This window comes from Sus scrofa, unplaced genomic scaffold, assembly GCF_000003025.6.
Source record: "Sus scrofa isolate TJ Tabasco breed Duroc unplaced genomic scaffold, Sscrofa11.1 Contig2509, whole genome shotgun sequence".
NCBI lineage: Eukaryota > Metazoa > Chordata > Mammalia > Artiodactyla > Suidae > Sus > Sus scrofa.
In genome coordinates this window covers 121547-138869 of record NW_018085113.1, presented here as the reverse complement: position 1 = coordinate 138869, position 17323 = coordinate 121547, and the positions used below count along the sequence as shown (strand labels likewise).

The window sequence follows — 17323 nt, the reverse complement described above, 5'->3', positions numbered from 1 at the left end:
TCATCTTTCTAACTATAAGACTCATATTTACTTTTTTTCTTTTCTCGCGTTCCACAGAACTCACAGCTATTAAATATTAAATTGATTATTTACATAATTTCTTTAAATTGACTTTTGATTGAAAACTTATCATATTTCTTCTGTATAGACACTACATGTAACTCAATCATTGTGATATTTTCCTGATTTCTTTCTCTTAGGAAACAGTAGATTGGATACATGGCTCACACAAATGAATCAGTGGTGTTGGAGTTTGTGCTTCTGGGACTCACTAACTCTTGGGAACTTCAGCTTTTCCTTTTTGCCATCTTCTCCATCGTGTATGTGACGTCGGTGCTGGGCAACACCATGATTATTGTCATCATTGCCTCTGACTCCCGTTTGAACTCTCCTATGTACTTCCTGCTCAGTAATCTTTCTTTCATTGATATCTGCCAGTCTAACTTTGCCACCCCTAAGATGCTTGTGGACTTTCTTGTCGAGCACAAAACTATCTCCTTTGAGGGCTGCATGGCCCAGATATTCCTTCTTCATAGTTTTGTTGGGAGTGAGATGATGTTGCTTGTAGCTATGGCATATGACAGATTTATTGCCATCTGTAAGCCCCTACACTATAGCACCATCATGAGTCGCAGACTATGTATCATTTTTGTGTTTATCTCCTGGGCTGTGGGTATTCTTCATTCAGTGAGCCACTTGGCTTTTACAGTGGATCTGCCGTTCTGTGGCCCCAATGAGGTAGACAGGTTCTTTTGTAACCTCCCCCTGGTGATAGAGCTGGCTTGCATGGATACTTACAAAGTGGAAATTTTGACCCTAACTAACAGTGGCCTCATATCCCTGGGCTGTTTCCTGGCTTTAATTATTTCCTACACTGTCATTTTGATCACTGTCCACCGCTGGTCCTCCAGTGGGTCATCCAAGGCACTTTCTACATTGACTGCCCACATCACAGTGGTGATTCTTTTCTTTGGGCCTTGCATTTACTTCTACATATGGCCTTTTAGCAGACTTTCTGTGGATAAGTTTCTTTCTGTGTTCTACACTGTTTGTACACCCCTGTTAAACCCCATCATCTACTCTCTGAGGAATGAAGATGTTCAATCAGCTATGCACAAGTGGAGAAACCATCACGTGAACTCCTGGAAATACTAAGGATCACCATGAAGGAACCTAACCCTAAATGGAAATGAAGAGCCCCAGCTGGAGCCCAGCATTGTGTCAATTATTTTTTGTAATGTGAGGGGTTATCAAGTTATAGAATTTGATATTTGTCCTAAGTGCAAGGGGATTGCACAAAATCAGTTCCTGGTTTGCTAGTGAAATATAATTTTAGGTAATTTTTCATTGCTCATAATTCAAAAGTACAAATTCTTTTGACAATATTTAGTAATCCTTTTAAATCCTTTATACATAATTTAGAGATTCTAATCTACATAAAAAGCTATTCATGTTACTAAACTTGTGATTCTCATCAATTGAACATATGCTATTTTCAAGCTTTGCAATCAGAACATATAAGTAAATTGAGTTTCTGAGTTTCTGATTCTTCTCTCAACTTAATTCAAAACATTTTTTCTATAAATTGACATAGCGGAAAAATATTGTGCTCACAACACAGATTTTATTGATGTACATTTGTTAGCTTATCTTTTCATTATGAATTGAAATTTTTGATTATAATTCTATTTATTTATTTATGTTTTTATTTTTTTCATTAGAGTTGGTTTACAGTGTTCTGCCAGTTTCCTACTATACAGCAAAGTCACCCAGTCCCATACATATATACATTCTTCTTCTCACATTACCCCTACGTCATGCTCCATCATAAGTGACTAGATACAGTTTTCAATCTACTAGTATGTTCCAATCAATGCAAATTTTCTGTCTTTTCTAAATTGAAATGCATTTCTATTCATTATAGGACTTTTCTATATGTTTGGTGCTATTAGTATACCTGTTTCCCAAGTCTACTTATTTTTAAGTAGGACAAATTGGTTGTAATGAATTTTGCATTAGTAATCGAAAATTGCAAATACTTTTGAAATTGTCTTCAAGTATGGTGGGTGTAGAATCTTTAAATTTACCAAAAATGTTAATTCCATATGAACCTAAAACATACAAATGCACAATAGCTCAAAAATTTTTTTGCAACTGGGCACAAATTCGAGATCTCTTCTTTCATATTTCTTGGAAAATAGAAGAGAGAAAGTAAAATTCATGTATATGTAATAATAAATATTTTAAAAATCTGTTAATTACTGTTCCACTAGTCAATAGTTTCCTTATGTAATTCTCCCTGTGAATTGCATTATGAAAAAGACTGTAAAACAGGAAGACCACATATATTCTAACAAAGATAAAAAGAATTGCTTAACAGTAGAAAGCCTATAATTGTCATCACACTGGATTCAGTATTTTAAATATAAGATACAAGTCAGTGTCTATGTACAAAGATACTAACTTTGCATGATAAGTTAGTGCAAGTTGAATTTTAGACATAGCTGCCCTGCTCCTCAGGATTCTCATACTGAAGGAGTAGAGGGGTTGGGGCACCAGGAAAAAAATGGAGAAAGAGAGGGAGAGCAGAGAAAAAGGAGGAAAATTAGAATTTATGAGTGTTTATTTCATTTGGCCAATTCTTTGTACTGCCAAAGACACATTCCTCCACTTTCTAATTCTTATTTCATCATTGAGTCTACCTGGCTCTCAGTGATCAGTCGTAATCTATAACATTAAGTTTGATAAAAAAAAATTAAAAGTTGTAAAGTTTAAAAAACAGGTTGACAAATCTGACTACTTTGGTTCCCACAAAGGTTTTCATGTTTTTGTTTTGTTTTGTTTTAAACCCTATCACACATAAATCCAAATAAAAAACTAGATGAAAGGCAATATTATCCATAAGGGTAATATCTTTAATTTCTAAAGCGCTTTTACAGGTCAAAAAATATACACTCTTAAACCCATTGAAAAATTAGCAAAGCATATTAACAAGTGGCTTATTAGTAATGAAGTGCAAGTGATTCCTGAACATAGTAATAAATACTTAAACTGTCACATGAAAATGCAAAGTGAGATTCCTTTGTTCATCTGTGATTGGCAAAGATCCAAATGTATACTGTACACTATACTGTGTTGAGAAGATTTTGATAAAAGTGGAAAAATCAAATATTGTTATTTTATCTCTAAATCAGTAGAATATATGAGGTAAAATTTCAATATCAAAATTTTTAAATTTTGAACTAGTAATTATACTGCTAGTATTTTATCTTATAGATATACCCATACACATGTAAAAAAATGCACATAGATTACAGATATAAGTGATATAATATGATATTTGTCCTTCTTTTTCTGGCTTACTTAACTCAGTATGAGAGTCTCTAGTTCTATCCATGTTGCTGCAAATGGCATTATTTTGTTCTTTTTTATGGCTGAGTAGTATTCCATGGTGGAGCATGATAACGTGAGAAAAAAAAGAATGTATACCTGTATTTGTAACTGGGTCACCATACTGTACAGTAGAAAAAAAAAATAATGTATTGGGGAGACAAAATAAAATTTTTAAATGTACATAGTATTTGTTACAAGCATTGATTTTAAGAATAAAGTGTTGAAAAAAACTAAATATAAAAACCCAAGTGTCTAACAATGTAGACTCTTGAAGTATATTATTGGTACATCCATAAAATAGAATGCTGTGCAACTCTGAAAAATAATTAGGGATTATCTTATGCTTTGGTCAGTTTATAAGGAAAAGAAGTACCCCAGAGCAGGGAGGGCTAGAAAACATTTTATCATGGATTTTCAGGGTAGGAAGGGTTATTTGAGAAAATTTAATCCAGACTCCTCACTTTTCACTGAGAAAATCAAACCCAGAAAAGATAAATGACTTGTCCAAATAATTTAATGAGTTAATAATTATTAATGAGTTAATAATTTAATGAGTTAGGCAGGATTAGCTTATATACCTCGGTTTTTCCTTCTATCAAGTTGCAGGGTCATAGAATTATAGCCCTGTGTGTGTATTGCTGTTTCAGTAGGTATTTCATAAATATAGATCTTCCGACAGAAATGTTCAAGCTGAAGAGGTATTATAATTAATATTAGATCCAATGATTTTTATAACTATATAGTTAAGATTTTCTGGAGAATAAATGTATTATAATTTGGTGACATTAGTTATAAAGACTTTAATATTTGTGCAATAATTCTTTAAAGTTTTTTTCCTTTGCAAACCAATAAATATTGTTTTGATTTATAATCCAAGCAAACATACTCTCCTAAGCTAATGTTCTGCTTTAGATGGTATTCCTTCTTTACATACCCTTTGGGAAAGAATAAGAGTAGACCAATACAAGTCATGACTGGCTTCATTCCACTTAGTATGTATTCAGTCACATCCTCTATATTAACCAAAACATTATTTTATTTCTGATAAGAGATTATGAATGGACCTAAACTAATTATGGCCATTTTTTAAATATCTAATAAGTGTCAATGACTTTTAGTGTCACATCTGATCATAGCTGCATTGTATAGTAGTGTATCTTATTCTTATTGTCTTATAGATCATGAAATTATGAGACTAATGGAAGCCAAGAGTTGAAAGTCTACATATCCAACAGCCATTTTCTATTCATTACAACACCACAAATGAAAACAAACTGCTAAGTTAAGACCTTGCTCTCTTAATTTTCTAAAGATTTTCTCTGAGATCAACAAAACTGTAGCAGCAATTAGAAATTCATAAGCCATAATAGGTTTCTGAAAACAAATAAATATTAAGACATCTAACCACTAACACTCACATGCTTTCCTATAAGAGGACATTCTGGGCTGTCACTCAAAGTCTGTTAGTTGCCACATTAAAATGTTTAAATCATTAAAGTCATTTTGTTAAAAATCCAAACAAGATAGATTATAAGGTAAAAGTGCTGCCTTCACACCCCACTCTCTACACTGCATTCAGAAGTAACTGCCGACATTTTAAAAAGTATTCTTTAAGAGGTTTCCTGTGAATATTCACATTCATTTGTGCAATGGCACATGCAAAATTCAATTTTATGTGTTTGGTTTTTATAAGTATATGGAAGTATACATTCTGCTTGTTTTCTTAACACTGTGCCCTAGAAATCTGTTCATGGTAAGTCATAGATTTGCCATATGATTTTAACTTCTCCTCAGTGTTCCATAATTTATTTATCCATTCCAAATACAGATATTTAGGTTTTCCTTACTTTTTTGTTATGGCAAACGCTGTTGTAATGAACATCTTTATACATATTTTTTCAAATAAAATACATTCAAAGATATGTGCATTTTTTGTCTTACTACTATCACATCATCCACCAATTCATACACTCAGCAATAACATATGAAGGCACCCACTTTCTTCCATTCTTGACAAAACTATAAATTTCAACTGTGGTAGCAAGCCTCCAAAGATCCTGACCTCCTTGCTTTCATGCCTTTGTGGTGTCCCTTCCACACCAAATTAGAGCCGGCTTGTGTGCCCAACAGAATAAGGTGAAAATCACCACGTGGTACTTCTGAGGCTTGGTCATAAAAACTTTGTTCTCTTGGACTGCTTCCTCTGAAGAGGCCAGTCCCCATGCCATGAGAACACTCAAGCAAGTTCACAGAGTGGAACCAATGCCTCCCTCCCACCTCAAGCACCAACTGCCAGCCATAGAATTGCATCATCCAGCCCCAGTCATGCCTTCAATGACTGTAACTTCATAAGAACAAGGCCTCGAGGTGGAACTGCCAAATCACTGCTGAATTACTAAAGCACCAAAACCATGAGAAAAAAATGATTTTCTTTTTATGGTGAAAAATTAAAAAAAAAAGAATTAGGGAGTTCTTTATGCTGACAGAAAATAACTCCACTAAGTATTCACATATGAGAAAATTAGCATGCACAGTCATGTGCAAAGCATACTATCATTTGTGTTCAATGATATAAATGTATGAGATACACATATATGTGTGTATATACATATCTTTACCTACATATACATAAATACATGTATATTTTATATACATATAAATATATTATATACCTATATTTATCTATCTACATACATATATATATATATATATATATATATATATATATAAATTATCTCTGCTGTTTAGGAGAGAAATGGATTCCTGCAAGGAGAGAGAAGGCCTAGATAGCTAGAGCTGAACAAATTCAGAGATATTTAAAGATAAATACCAGGGATTGGCTCCATCTGAAGATAAGGGGAAATCAAGACTGGCTCTCAGATTTCTTGTTTGGGTAGGTATTTTAGAAGGCATTCATTTATTTAAAATTTAAATAAATTTTAAATTTATTTAAAATTTAAAATATTTATTTATTATTAAATTTTTAAATTTTTTAAATTTAAAATTTAAATAAAATTTAAATGAAAATTTTAATTTTTATTTATTTATTTATTTATTTATTTATTTATTTATTGTTATGGCTGCATGTGCAGTATACAGAAGTTCTCGGGTCAGGGCTTGAATACCGAGCCATAGCTGTGACCTATGCCACAGCTGCTGTGACTGCTGGATCTTTTAACCTATGCCACAGCCACAGCAACACCAGATCTGATTTGTATCTATGACCTACATCACAGTTTGCAGCAATGCTGGATCCTTAACCCGGTGGGTGCAAGCAGGGATTGAACCTGTGTCCTCATGTATACTATGTTGGGTTATTAACCTGCTGAGCCACAATGGGAACTCCTGATTATAATTTTTAGAAAAAGGTTTTATTTATTTATACTATTTAAGATATCATGACAGTAATGTAGAATAAAATAGTAGACAACTGCATCCATTAGATTTTGTCTCATAGCAAGCTACCCCCAACATATAGATTTAAACAATAACTTTTATATTTACTCACAAATTAGGTGGGTTCTTCTTCTGGTCTTGGTCATGTCTGATCTCTGCTGGATTTTCTGGTGAGTCTGGAAATTAGATAAACAATGAGCTCACTCATATATCTGGTGGTTTATGGGTTGAAAGCAGCAGCCCTAGCTGACTGTCACCCAAGGAATCTCCACATGGCCTCTCCGCTATGATAGGTTGGAACTTGCTTATACCAATCCTTGAGAACTATTTGTTAAATTATCAAGGATTTTGTTAGGTGGTTGTTAACCTGTTGTTGGCTGGAAATCCACCATGATAGGAATATGTATACCACAGATGCTGGGAAACACTAACAGTTAAGGCCTTCCTTGTGCTCTTCTATCTTCACCCAGAAGCAGTTCTTAAATATTAACCAGCATACTATTGCTTCTTATCCCCTAGAAGACTAGCTTGGGCTTATTCACATGGTGGCTTCAAGATTTCCAGAGTTGCAAAAAGGTCAGCTCGAATGCAAAACAATTTTTTTTTTTTGCTATTATTTTTTTGGGAAAAAAACAAGACACATGGCCAAGTCCAGAGCTGATGTAGAACAGTACTCAGAAATAAAAAAGAGGGATGGGATTAAGATGGTGGAACAGAAGGACTGGAGCTCAACTTCTCTCCTAAAAACAACAAAATTCTCAAGTAAAGGCTGAGCAATCTTCATTTGAATGGACCAGAAACCTTAAAAAAGATATCCTACTCCAGAAGACAAAGAGGAGGCCACATCAAGAGGTAGGAGGGGCGATTCACGATATAAACAATCCCATACCTCCCAGGTGGGAAGCCCCACAGACTGGAAACTAACTGGTTCACAGAGACTCACCTACAGGAGTGAGAGTTCTGAGCTCCACATCAAATTCTCACGTGTGAGGATCTGGCACTGGCAGAAAGAGCCCCAGGAGCATCTGGCATTGAAGGCCAGTGGGGCTTGTGTGCAGGAGCTCCACGGGACTGGGGGAAACATAGACCCCATTCCTGTGAGCCACATGGGAAGTTCTCAGAGACCCCAATCTTAAAAAGTGCACACAGACTTTTATGTGCACTGGGTCCCAGGGCAAAGCAAAGTCTCCATAGGAATCTGGGTCAAACCTGACTGCAGTTCTTGGAGGACATCCTGGGAAAACAGGGGTGAATGTGGCTTGTTTTGGGGAAGGACATTGGAAGCAAAGCTCTCTGGAATATTCAGCAGCATGCCTTTCTCTGGAGGGGGCCATTTTGGGAAAATCTGGCCCCACACATCAGTCATCACTGAGAAGCCCCAGGGCAAACAACAACCCAGGTGGGATCACAGCCCCGCCCATCAGTAAACAGGCCACCTAAAGACCCCTCAAGCACATAGCTGCCTCTAGTCCCATCCAGAGACAAAGCCCCACCCACCAGAGGGATTAGAATCGGCTCCACCTACCAGTGGGCAGGCATCAGCCCCTCCCATCAAGAAGCCTACAGCAAGCCCCCATACTGACTTCAGCCACAAGGAGGGGAGACACCAGAAGGAAGAGAGGCTACAACTCTGTTATCTATAAAAAGGTCACCACACCAAAAACCTATAAAAATGAAAAGACAGAGAACTATAACTCAGATGAGGGAGAAAGGAAAAACCCCAGAAAATCAGCTAAGCAATGAGGAGATTCTCAGCCTCCAGGAAAAAGACTTTAGACTGTTGATGCTGAAGATGATGCAAGACATTGGAAATAAACTGGAGGCAAAGATGGATAACTTACAGGAAACACTGACCAAAGAGATACAAGATATAAAACTTAAACAAGAAGAGATGCAAAATACAATAACTGAAATAAAAAATGCACTAGAAGCAGCTAACAGCAGAATACAGGAGGCAGAAGAAGGAATAAGCGAGATGGAGGACAGATTAGTGGAAATTATGGATGCAGAACAGAAAAGAGAAAAAAGATTGAAAACAAATGAAGAGAGTCTCAGAGAACTCTGGGACAACGTGAAATGTACCAACATCCGTATTATAGGGGTGTCAGAAGGAGAAGAGAGAGAGAAGGGGACAGAAAACATATTCCAAGAGATAATAGCCAAAAACTTCCCTAACATGGGAAAGGAACCACTCACTCAAATCCAGGAAGCACAACGAGTACCATATAAAATAAACCCAAGGAGGAACACCCCAAGACACATATTAATCAAATTGCCCAAAATTAAAAACAAAGAGAAAATCTTGAAAGCAGCTAGGGAAAAGAAACAAGTAACATACAAGGGAACCCCGATAAGGTTATCGGCAGATTTTTCAGCAGAAACTCTTCAGGCCAGAGGGGAGTGCTATGATATACTTAACGTGATGAAAGGAAAAAACTTCCAACCAAGATTACTTTACCCAGCAAGGCTCTCATTCAGATTTGAAGGAGAAATCAAAACCTTCACAGAGAAGCGAAAGCTAAGAGAATTCAGCAACACTAAACCAGCCTTACGACAAATACTAAAGGAACTTCTCTAGGCAGAAAAGACAAGACAGCAACAGGAAACAAAAATTCCACAAATGACAAGGCTCACCAGTAAAGGTATATATACAGTAAAGATATGAAGTCATTCATGGACAATTATACTACCAAAATCAGAAACCATGAGAAGAGGTGGGTACAAATACAGGACACTGGAGATGAACTTGCAATTAAGAGAACAACGACTTAAAACAATCTCATATACATATAGACTCTTATATCAAAGCTTCAGAATAACTGCAAAGAAAAATCTGCAATTGATACACAAAGAAAATCAACTCAAATACAGCACTAAAGATAGTCATCAAACCACAAGAGGAGAGAACAAGAGAAGAAGGAAGGAAAAAAGAGCAACAAAAACAAATCCAAATCAATTAATAAAATGGCAATAAGAACATACATATCAATAATTTCCTTAAAGTTTAATGGACTAAATGCCCCAACCAAAAGACACAGGCTGGGGCTGAATGGATACAAAAACAAGACCCATATATATGCTGTCTTCAAGAGACCCACTTCACTTCTAGGGACACATACAAATTGAAAGTGAGAGGATGGAAGAAAATATTCCATGAAAACGGGGATCAAAAGAAAGCTGGAGTAGCAATACTCATATCAGACAAAATAGACTTTAAAATGAAGATTTTAAGGGACAAAGAAGGTCATTACATAATGATCAAAGGATCAATCCAAAAAGATGATATAACAATTTTAAATATCTACACACCCAACATAGGTTCACCACAATATATAAGGCTACTGCTAACAACCTTAAAAGGAGAAATCAACAATAACACAATCATAGTGGGGGACTTTAACACCCCACTTACAGCAATGGATAGATCAACCAGACAGAAAATCAATAAGGAAACACAGGCCCTGAATGATGCATTAAACCAGATGGACTTAATAGATATTTATAGCACATTCCATCCAAAAGCAACAGAATACACATTATTCCCAAGTGCACACGGAACATTCTCTAAGATTGATCATATACTGGGCTACAATTCCAACCTTGGTAACTTTAAGGAAACTGAAATCACATCAAGCATCTTTTCCGACCACAACACTATACGACTGGAAATCAACAACAGGAACAAAACTTCAAAAAACACAAACAATGTGGCAACTAAACAACCAATGGATCACTGAAGAAATCAAAGAAGAAATTTAAAAATACCTAGAAGCAAATGACAATGAAGATACGACACACCAAAAGCTATGGGATGCAGCAAAAGCTGTTCTATGAGGAAAGTTTATAGCAACACAAGCCCACATCAGGAAACAAGAAAAAGCTCAAATAAACAAGCTAACTTTACATCAAAAACAACTCAGGAGAGAAGAACAGACAGGAACTAAAGTTAGTAGAAGGAAAGAAATCATAAAGATCAGAGCAGAAATCAATGAAATAGAAACAAAGAAAACCATAGAAAAGATCAAGGAAATGAAAAGCTGGTTCTTTGAAAAGATCAACAAAATTGATAAGCCCTTAGCCAGACTTCTCCAGAAAAAAAGAGAGAGGACTAAAATAAATAAAATTAGAAATGACAAAGGAAAAGTAACAATGGACATAACAGAACTACAAAGGGTCATAAGAGACTACTATATGCAACTATATGCCAATAAAATGGAAAACCTAGAAGAAATGGACAAATTCTTAGAAAAGTACAATCTTCCTAGACTAAACCAAGGTGAAATAGAAAAGATGAATGGACCCATCACAAGAACTGAAATTGAAACTCTGATTAAAAAACTTCCAACCAACAAAAGTCCAGGACCAGATGGCTTCACAGGTGAATTCTATCAAACATTTAGAGAAGAGCTAACACCTCTCCTTCTGAAACTATTTCAAAAAATTGCAGAGGAAGGGATACTCCCAAACTCATTCTATGAGGCCACCATCACCCTGGTACCAAAACCAGACAAAGATTCCACAAAAAAAGAAAACTACAGGCCAATTTCACTGATGAACATTGATGCAAAAATCCTCAACAAAAAACTAGCAAATCGCATCCAACAATACATTAAAAGGATTGTACATCATGATCAAGTGGATTTATCCCAGGGATGCAGGGGTTCTTCAATATCTGAAAATCCATAAGTCTAATACACCATATTAACAAACTGAAGAATAAAATCCATATGATCCTCTCAATAGATGCAGAAAAAGCCTTTGACAAAATCCAACACCCATTTCTGATAAAAACCCTTCAGAAAGTTGGCATAATGGGAACCGACCTCAACATGATAAAGGCCATATATGACAAACCCACAGCGATCATTCTCAATGGTGAAAAGCTGAAAGAATTCCAGCTGAGATCAGGAACAAGACAAGGATGTCTGCTCTCGCCACTACTCTTCAACATAGATTTGGAAGTCCTAGCCACAGCAATCAGGGAAGTAAAACACATAAAAGGAATCCAAATTGGAAAGGAAGAAGTAAAACTATCACTATTTGCAGATGACATGATACTATACCTAGAGAATCCTAAAGACTCTACCAGAAAACTGTTAGAGCTCATCCACGAATTTGACAAAGTCACAGGATACAAAATTAATAGACAGAAATTGATAGCATTTCTATATACTAACAATGAAAGAGCAGAAAGAGAAATTAGGGAAGCAATCCCATTTACCACCACATCCAAAAGAATAAAATATCTAGTGGTAAACCTACCTGAAGAGACAAAAGACTGGTACTCTGAAAACTATAAGACACTGATGAAAGAATTCAAAGATGACAAAAATAGATGGAAAGATATACCATGCTCATGGATTGGAAGAGTTAATATTATCAAAAGGACTATACTACCCAAGGCAATCTACAGAGTCAATGCAATCCCTATCAAATTACCAAGGACATTATTCACAGAACTCAAACAAAATATTTTAAAGTTTGGAAACACAAAAGACCCAGAATAGCCAAAGACATCCTGAAAAAGAAAAATGGAGCTGGAGGAATCAGGCTCCCGGACTTCAGACTATACTACAAAGCAACAATCATCAAAACCATATGGTACTGGCACAAAAACAGAAATAGAGATCAGGGGAACAGGATAGAAAGCCCAGAATTCAACCCAGGCACCTACAGCCAACTCATCTATGACAAAGGAGGCAAGACTATACAATGGAGAAAGGACAGCTTGTTCAATAAGTGGTGCTGGGAAAACTGGACAGCCACATGGAAAAGAATGAACTTAGAACACTCCCTAACACCCTACACAAAAATAAACTCCAAATGGATTAAAGACCTAGATATAAGACCAGACACTATCAAACTCCTAGAGGAAAACATAGGCCAAACACTCTCTGACATAAACGACAGCAACATCTTCTCAGATCCACCTACCAGAGTATTGACAATAAAAAGAAAAATAAACAAGTGGGACATACTCAAACTTCAAAGTTTCTGCACAGCAAAGGAAATCCTAAACAACACGAAAAGACAACCCATAGAATGGGAGAAAATCTTTGCAAATGAATCGACTGACAAGGGATTAATCTCCAAAATTTATAAACACCTTCTGCAGCTCCATACCAAAAAAACAAACAAGCCTATCCAAAAATGGGCAGAAGATCTAAACAGACAGTTCTCCAAAAGAAGACATACAGATGGCCAAAAAACACATGAAAAGATGTTCAGCGTCACTCATTATTAGAGAGATGCAAATCAAAACCACTCTGAGGTACCACCTTACACCAGCCAGAACGGCCATCACCCAAATGTCTACAAACAAGAAGTGCTGGAGAGGGTGTGGAGAAAAAGAACCTTATTACACTCTTGGTGGGATTGTAAATTGGTGCAACCACCACGGAAAACAGTATGGAGATGCCTCAGAAAACTAAAAATAGAAGTACCATTTGATCCAGCAATCCCACTCCTGGGCATCTATCCAGAGAAAACTATGACTTGCAAAGACACATGTACTCCAATGTTCATTGCAGCACTATTTGCAATAGCCAAGACATGGATACAACATAAATGTCCATCGACAGAAGAGTGGATCAAGAAGAAGTGGTACATATACACAATGGAATATTACTCTGCCATTAAAACGAACAAAATACTGCATTTTTAGCAACATGGATGGACCTAGAAATTATCATGCTAAGTGAAGTCAGCCATACAATGAGACACCAACATCCAATGCTTTCACTGACATGTGGAATCTGAAAAAAGGACAGACGGAACTTCTTTGCAGAACAGATGCTGACTCACAGTCATTGAAAAACTTATGGTCTCTGGAGGAGACAGTTTGGGGGGTGGGGGGATGTGCTTGGGCTGTGGGATGGAAATCCTGTGAAATCAGATTGTTATGATCATTATACAACTACAGATGTGATAAATTCATTTGAGTAATAAAAAATAAAGTAAAAATAATTAAATAAAAGGAATTTTTCCATGGAAAATAAAATCATGGACATGGAGAACTGACTTGTGGTTGCCAAGGAGGAAGGGGAGGGAGTGGGATGGACTGGAAATTTAGGGTTAATTGATGCAAACTATTGCCTTTGGAATGGACAAGCAATGAGATCCTGCTGAATAGCACTTGGAACTATATCTAGTCATTTATGACAGAGCATGATAATGTGAGAAGAAAACAATGTATACATGTATGTGTAACTGGGTCACATTGCTGTACAGTAGAAAATTTCAAGAACACTGTAAACCAGCTATAATGGAAAAAATAAAAATAATTATTGAAAAAATAAAATAAAACATACGATCAATCATAATGAGTAAAAATAAAGTATGTAGTACCTACTCAAATTGTAACTGGCAAAAAAAGAAGAAAATGGATATATCTGAAAAAAAGCCTGATGTAGTCACAAATTTACTAAGTTATAAAAGAAGAATAACAAATTGTTAGTGGAAGAAATTATTATTTAATTGAAATGATGAAAAATTATCTTGCTTCATTTCTTGATAAATTTCAACAGATTTGAATTTAAATGTGAAAATTTTGACTTTAACAAAGTTCAGTTAAAATAATCTTGAATTAATATTTGTCTAAATATAACATTTGTCAATGCTTGCTTTAAAAATTAAACTGGGAGTTCCCGTCGTGGCGCAGTGGTTAACGAATCCGACTAGGAACCATGAGGTTGCAGGTTCGGTCCCTGCCCTTGCTCAGTGGGTTAACGATCCGGCGTTGCTGTGAGCTGTGGTGTAGGTTGCAGACACGGCTCGGATCCAGCGTTGCTGTGGCTCTGGCGTAGGCCAGTGGCTACAGCTCCGATTGGACCCCTAGCCTGGGAACCTCCATATGCCGCGGGAGCGGCCCAAAGAAATAGCAAAAAGACAAAAAAAAATAAATAAATAAATAAAAATAAAAATTAAACTACAACAAAACAAAACATTATACAAAAGTCCCATAATGTACCACTAGTGACATCTTCCAACACCTTCTTCATTATTGACTGTTGCATTTAAGGTATTGTCAATTTGAGAAGTGAAAAATGCAGTCTCATTTTCTGCAATGGCAAAAACTCTTTTAACAATCCCAATGACTTTGTACTGCCAGTCTCTGAGGACGCTAAAACAATCAAATGAATTTTCTCCTTTATTCCTCCTGTCAAGGGATGCCTTTATATACTCTTGTCTTTTGAAGTTCAAAGCAGAAAATGAAATCACTGGATGATGAAGACTAGACATCTAGGATTTCATATTGATGTTATTTCTGAAGTCCAAGTGCAACTGGTAGGTTACATAATCCTGATATGTTACCCTACCCATATACCACATCTATCATACTGGTTTCATCTACAATGTAAGTGTGTCCATACTGATAAAATTCAAATGCCAAAGTAATAACTGAGAGGAGGGCTGCAAAGAGGAAATTATCCTGGAGAAAACTGATTTTTATACAAATGGAAAATAGATACAAAAATCACTGTAATTGTGATCACTGGGAATTAAGATAATGATACAGTAATCCAGGGCAAATAAATTATGCTTAGGGAAAAGGATATGTTTTCAAGGTGTTTTAATTGTTTGCTTATACTGGTCAGGTTGAATGACTTTATGCTTTAAATTATTGCAAAATGTAGAGGAAGTTTCATATTTGTTTCTAGTGATGCAGTTATTTTTAAAGAGAGATAATAGACATAAGGATAAAATATTAGATTCACGGCTTGGAGAATCAGAATTCTCTTACAAAATATTGATGCTATCATTACACTTGATAGGAATTATGAAAAGGAATATATGGTGAAATATCTTATGACAATAGTCTGAATATAGCCATATATTTAAACAAACAATAATCTGTTAAAAAATGTTTTGAGAGAAATCATCTTGTCTAGGACTTCACCTTTGCTAAATCCATGAGCACCTACAAATCTACTTACTTGCATACTTTAGAAAAACACATAAGGTCTAAGGGTTGTAGCTTAGATAAAAATAATTGTCTTGCATTGAGAGTACAAAGCACTAAAAAGGAATGAAGACTCACATGCAAAGACTTCCATTTTCCATTACATTAGTATGTGAAAGAAAGAAGTTTTATGCTACTCTGAGTGATAGTGTCAAATATCATGGTTAGAGTATGGGCCACTTACAATAAAATCTGTGTCTTACGGATAGTAACCTTACATATCCGAGTTCATATAATTAAATATTCTTTATGGTTAACTAGACATATTGTACCTTTAAAATATATATTGTGTGATTAAAATATTAAAGGCACATAGATAATCAAAAATATGCTATTTTCTTTTCTCATTTTGGCATTAAGTCTGACTCTAGGCTTTAAAGTAAAAAAAAAAAAAAAGACTGGAGATGATCATGGAGCCTGGAATAAGACTTGAACAACAGAGCAAAAATAGATAAACAAGGGAAGTACTGAAAGAAGTGGACTTATGTCGATCAAGGAATGACTTAATTCCCTTTACGTATATTTTTTAAAATTTGGTTTAGTTAGGTGAGTCCACCTCAGTATGTAAGACAATATCTGTGAATTATTTCCATTCTTGAAAAAGTTAAAGGTCAAAAGTAAAACACAGAGAAGTAACTATCCAGAGATGCTACATAAATAATACATCATTCCCTTTCTTTCTTTGGGTTCATGATGGTAAATGATTCATTCATTTTACTACTTATATCTCTTTAAGAGAGAAAAGTTGAACAAGACTACTTTGGTAACCTACTAGTTCACAGTCTTAATTATAGTGCTTTATTTCTACACACTCATGACATAAATGAAAATGTGTCAATTAAAACAAAATATCAAATACAAATTATCATTTCATCCAATTTTGCAAAAGTAGGATAAGAATGCATAGATGTCATACACTCACTTGTCTAATCCCAAAACAGAAGAGTAAGGCCAATGGTAAAGTGAACATCTCTAGTTATCAGAGCCAATCTGGGTCATTCAAATCAAAAGCCTCAGTAATTAGATTTGATCTCAGTAAACTACTTAGGTTTCTCAACATTCAAATTTTAACAATATGGGTCTTTAATTTGTTCACTTCAGGAAGCATAATGCACATCATGTAATTTCAGTAATTTTTTTTTTTGTTATGGCAAATGTTTTTTTACTGCATCCTGAGGATGTCACAAAATTGTGTTAGTAATGTACTACCTGAGTCCCACGAAAGATAAAACCTATTTCCCTGATGCTTTCTAAAACTTTTTTCTGCAACTCTAATAAACTAAATGTTCCCTCATATATTGTTATCTGGAGCTGAACACGAAGGAAGACAAGTTTTCTCAAGTGTTTAACTGACTTCACCTTGTACTAATCAAGACACTAATTTGATTTAGTTGGCTCCAAAACCATCACATTTTTACAGTCTTCTGATCCTGAGAAATATCTACAACTTCAAAATACCTACAAGCAAGTTGCATGACCACAATGGCTGTGTCCTTGAATTAAAAAAAAAAAAAGAAAAAAAGGTGGCTTAAGAAAGATTAGGTTCCCTGACCTGTTAGCCCCTGTGACTTC

General features: G+C 35.5%; 1 protein-coding gene across 1 annotated transcript; it reads left to right on the top strand.

The window, feature by feature from the left end:
* The first annotated feature begins 206 nt into the window (after positions 1 to 206).
* Positions 207 to 1651, top strand: LOC100155405 (olfactory receptor 4K1). Its single transcript, XM_021081907.1, has one exon. It carries the CDS (start codon positions 220 to 222, stop codon positions 1153 to 1155), a length of 936 nt encoding a protein of 311 aa, XP_020937566.1. The 5' UTR covers positions 207 to 219; the 3' UTR covers positions 1156 to 1651.
* The last annotated feature ends 15672 nt before the right edge of the window (positions 1652 to 17323 follow it).

What these genes read in the sequence shown, in the direction of transcription:
- LOC100155405 (XM_021081907.1), top strand. Translation starts at nt 220, where the DNA reads ATGGCTCACACAAATGAATCAGTGGTGTTGGAGTTTGTGCTTCTGGGA.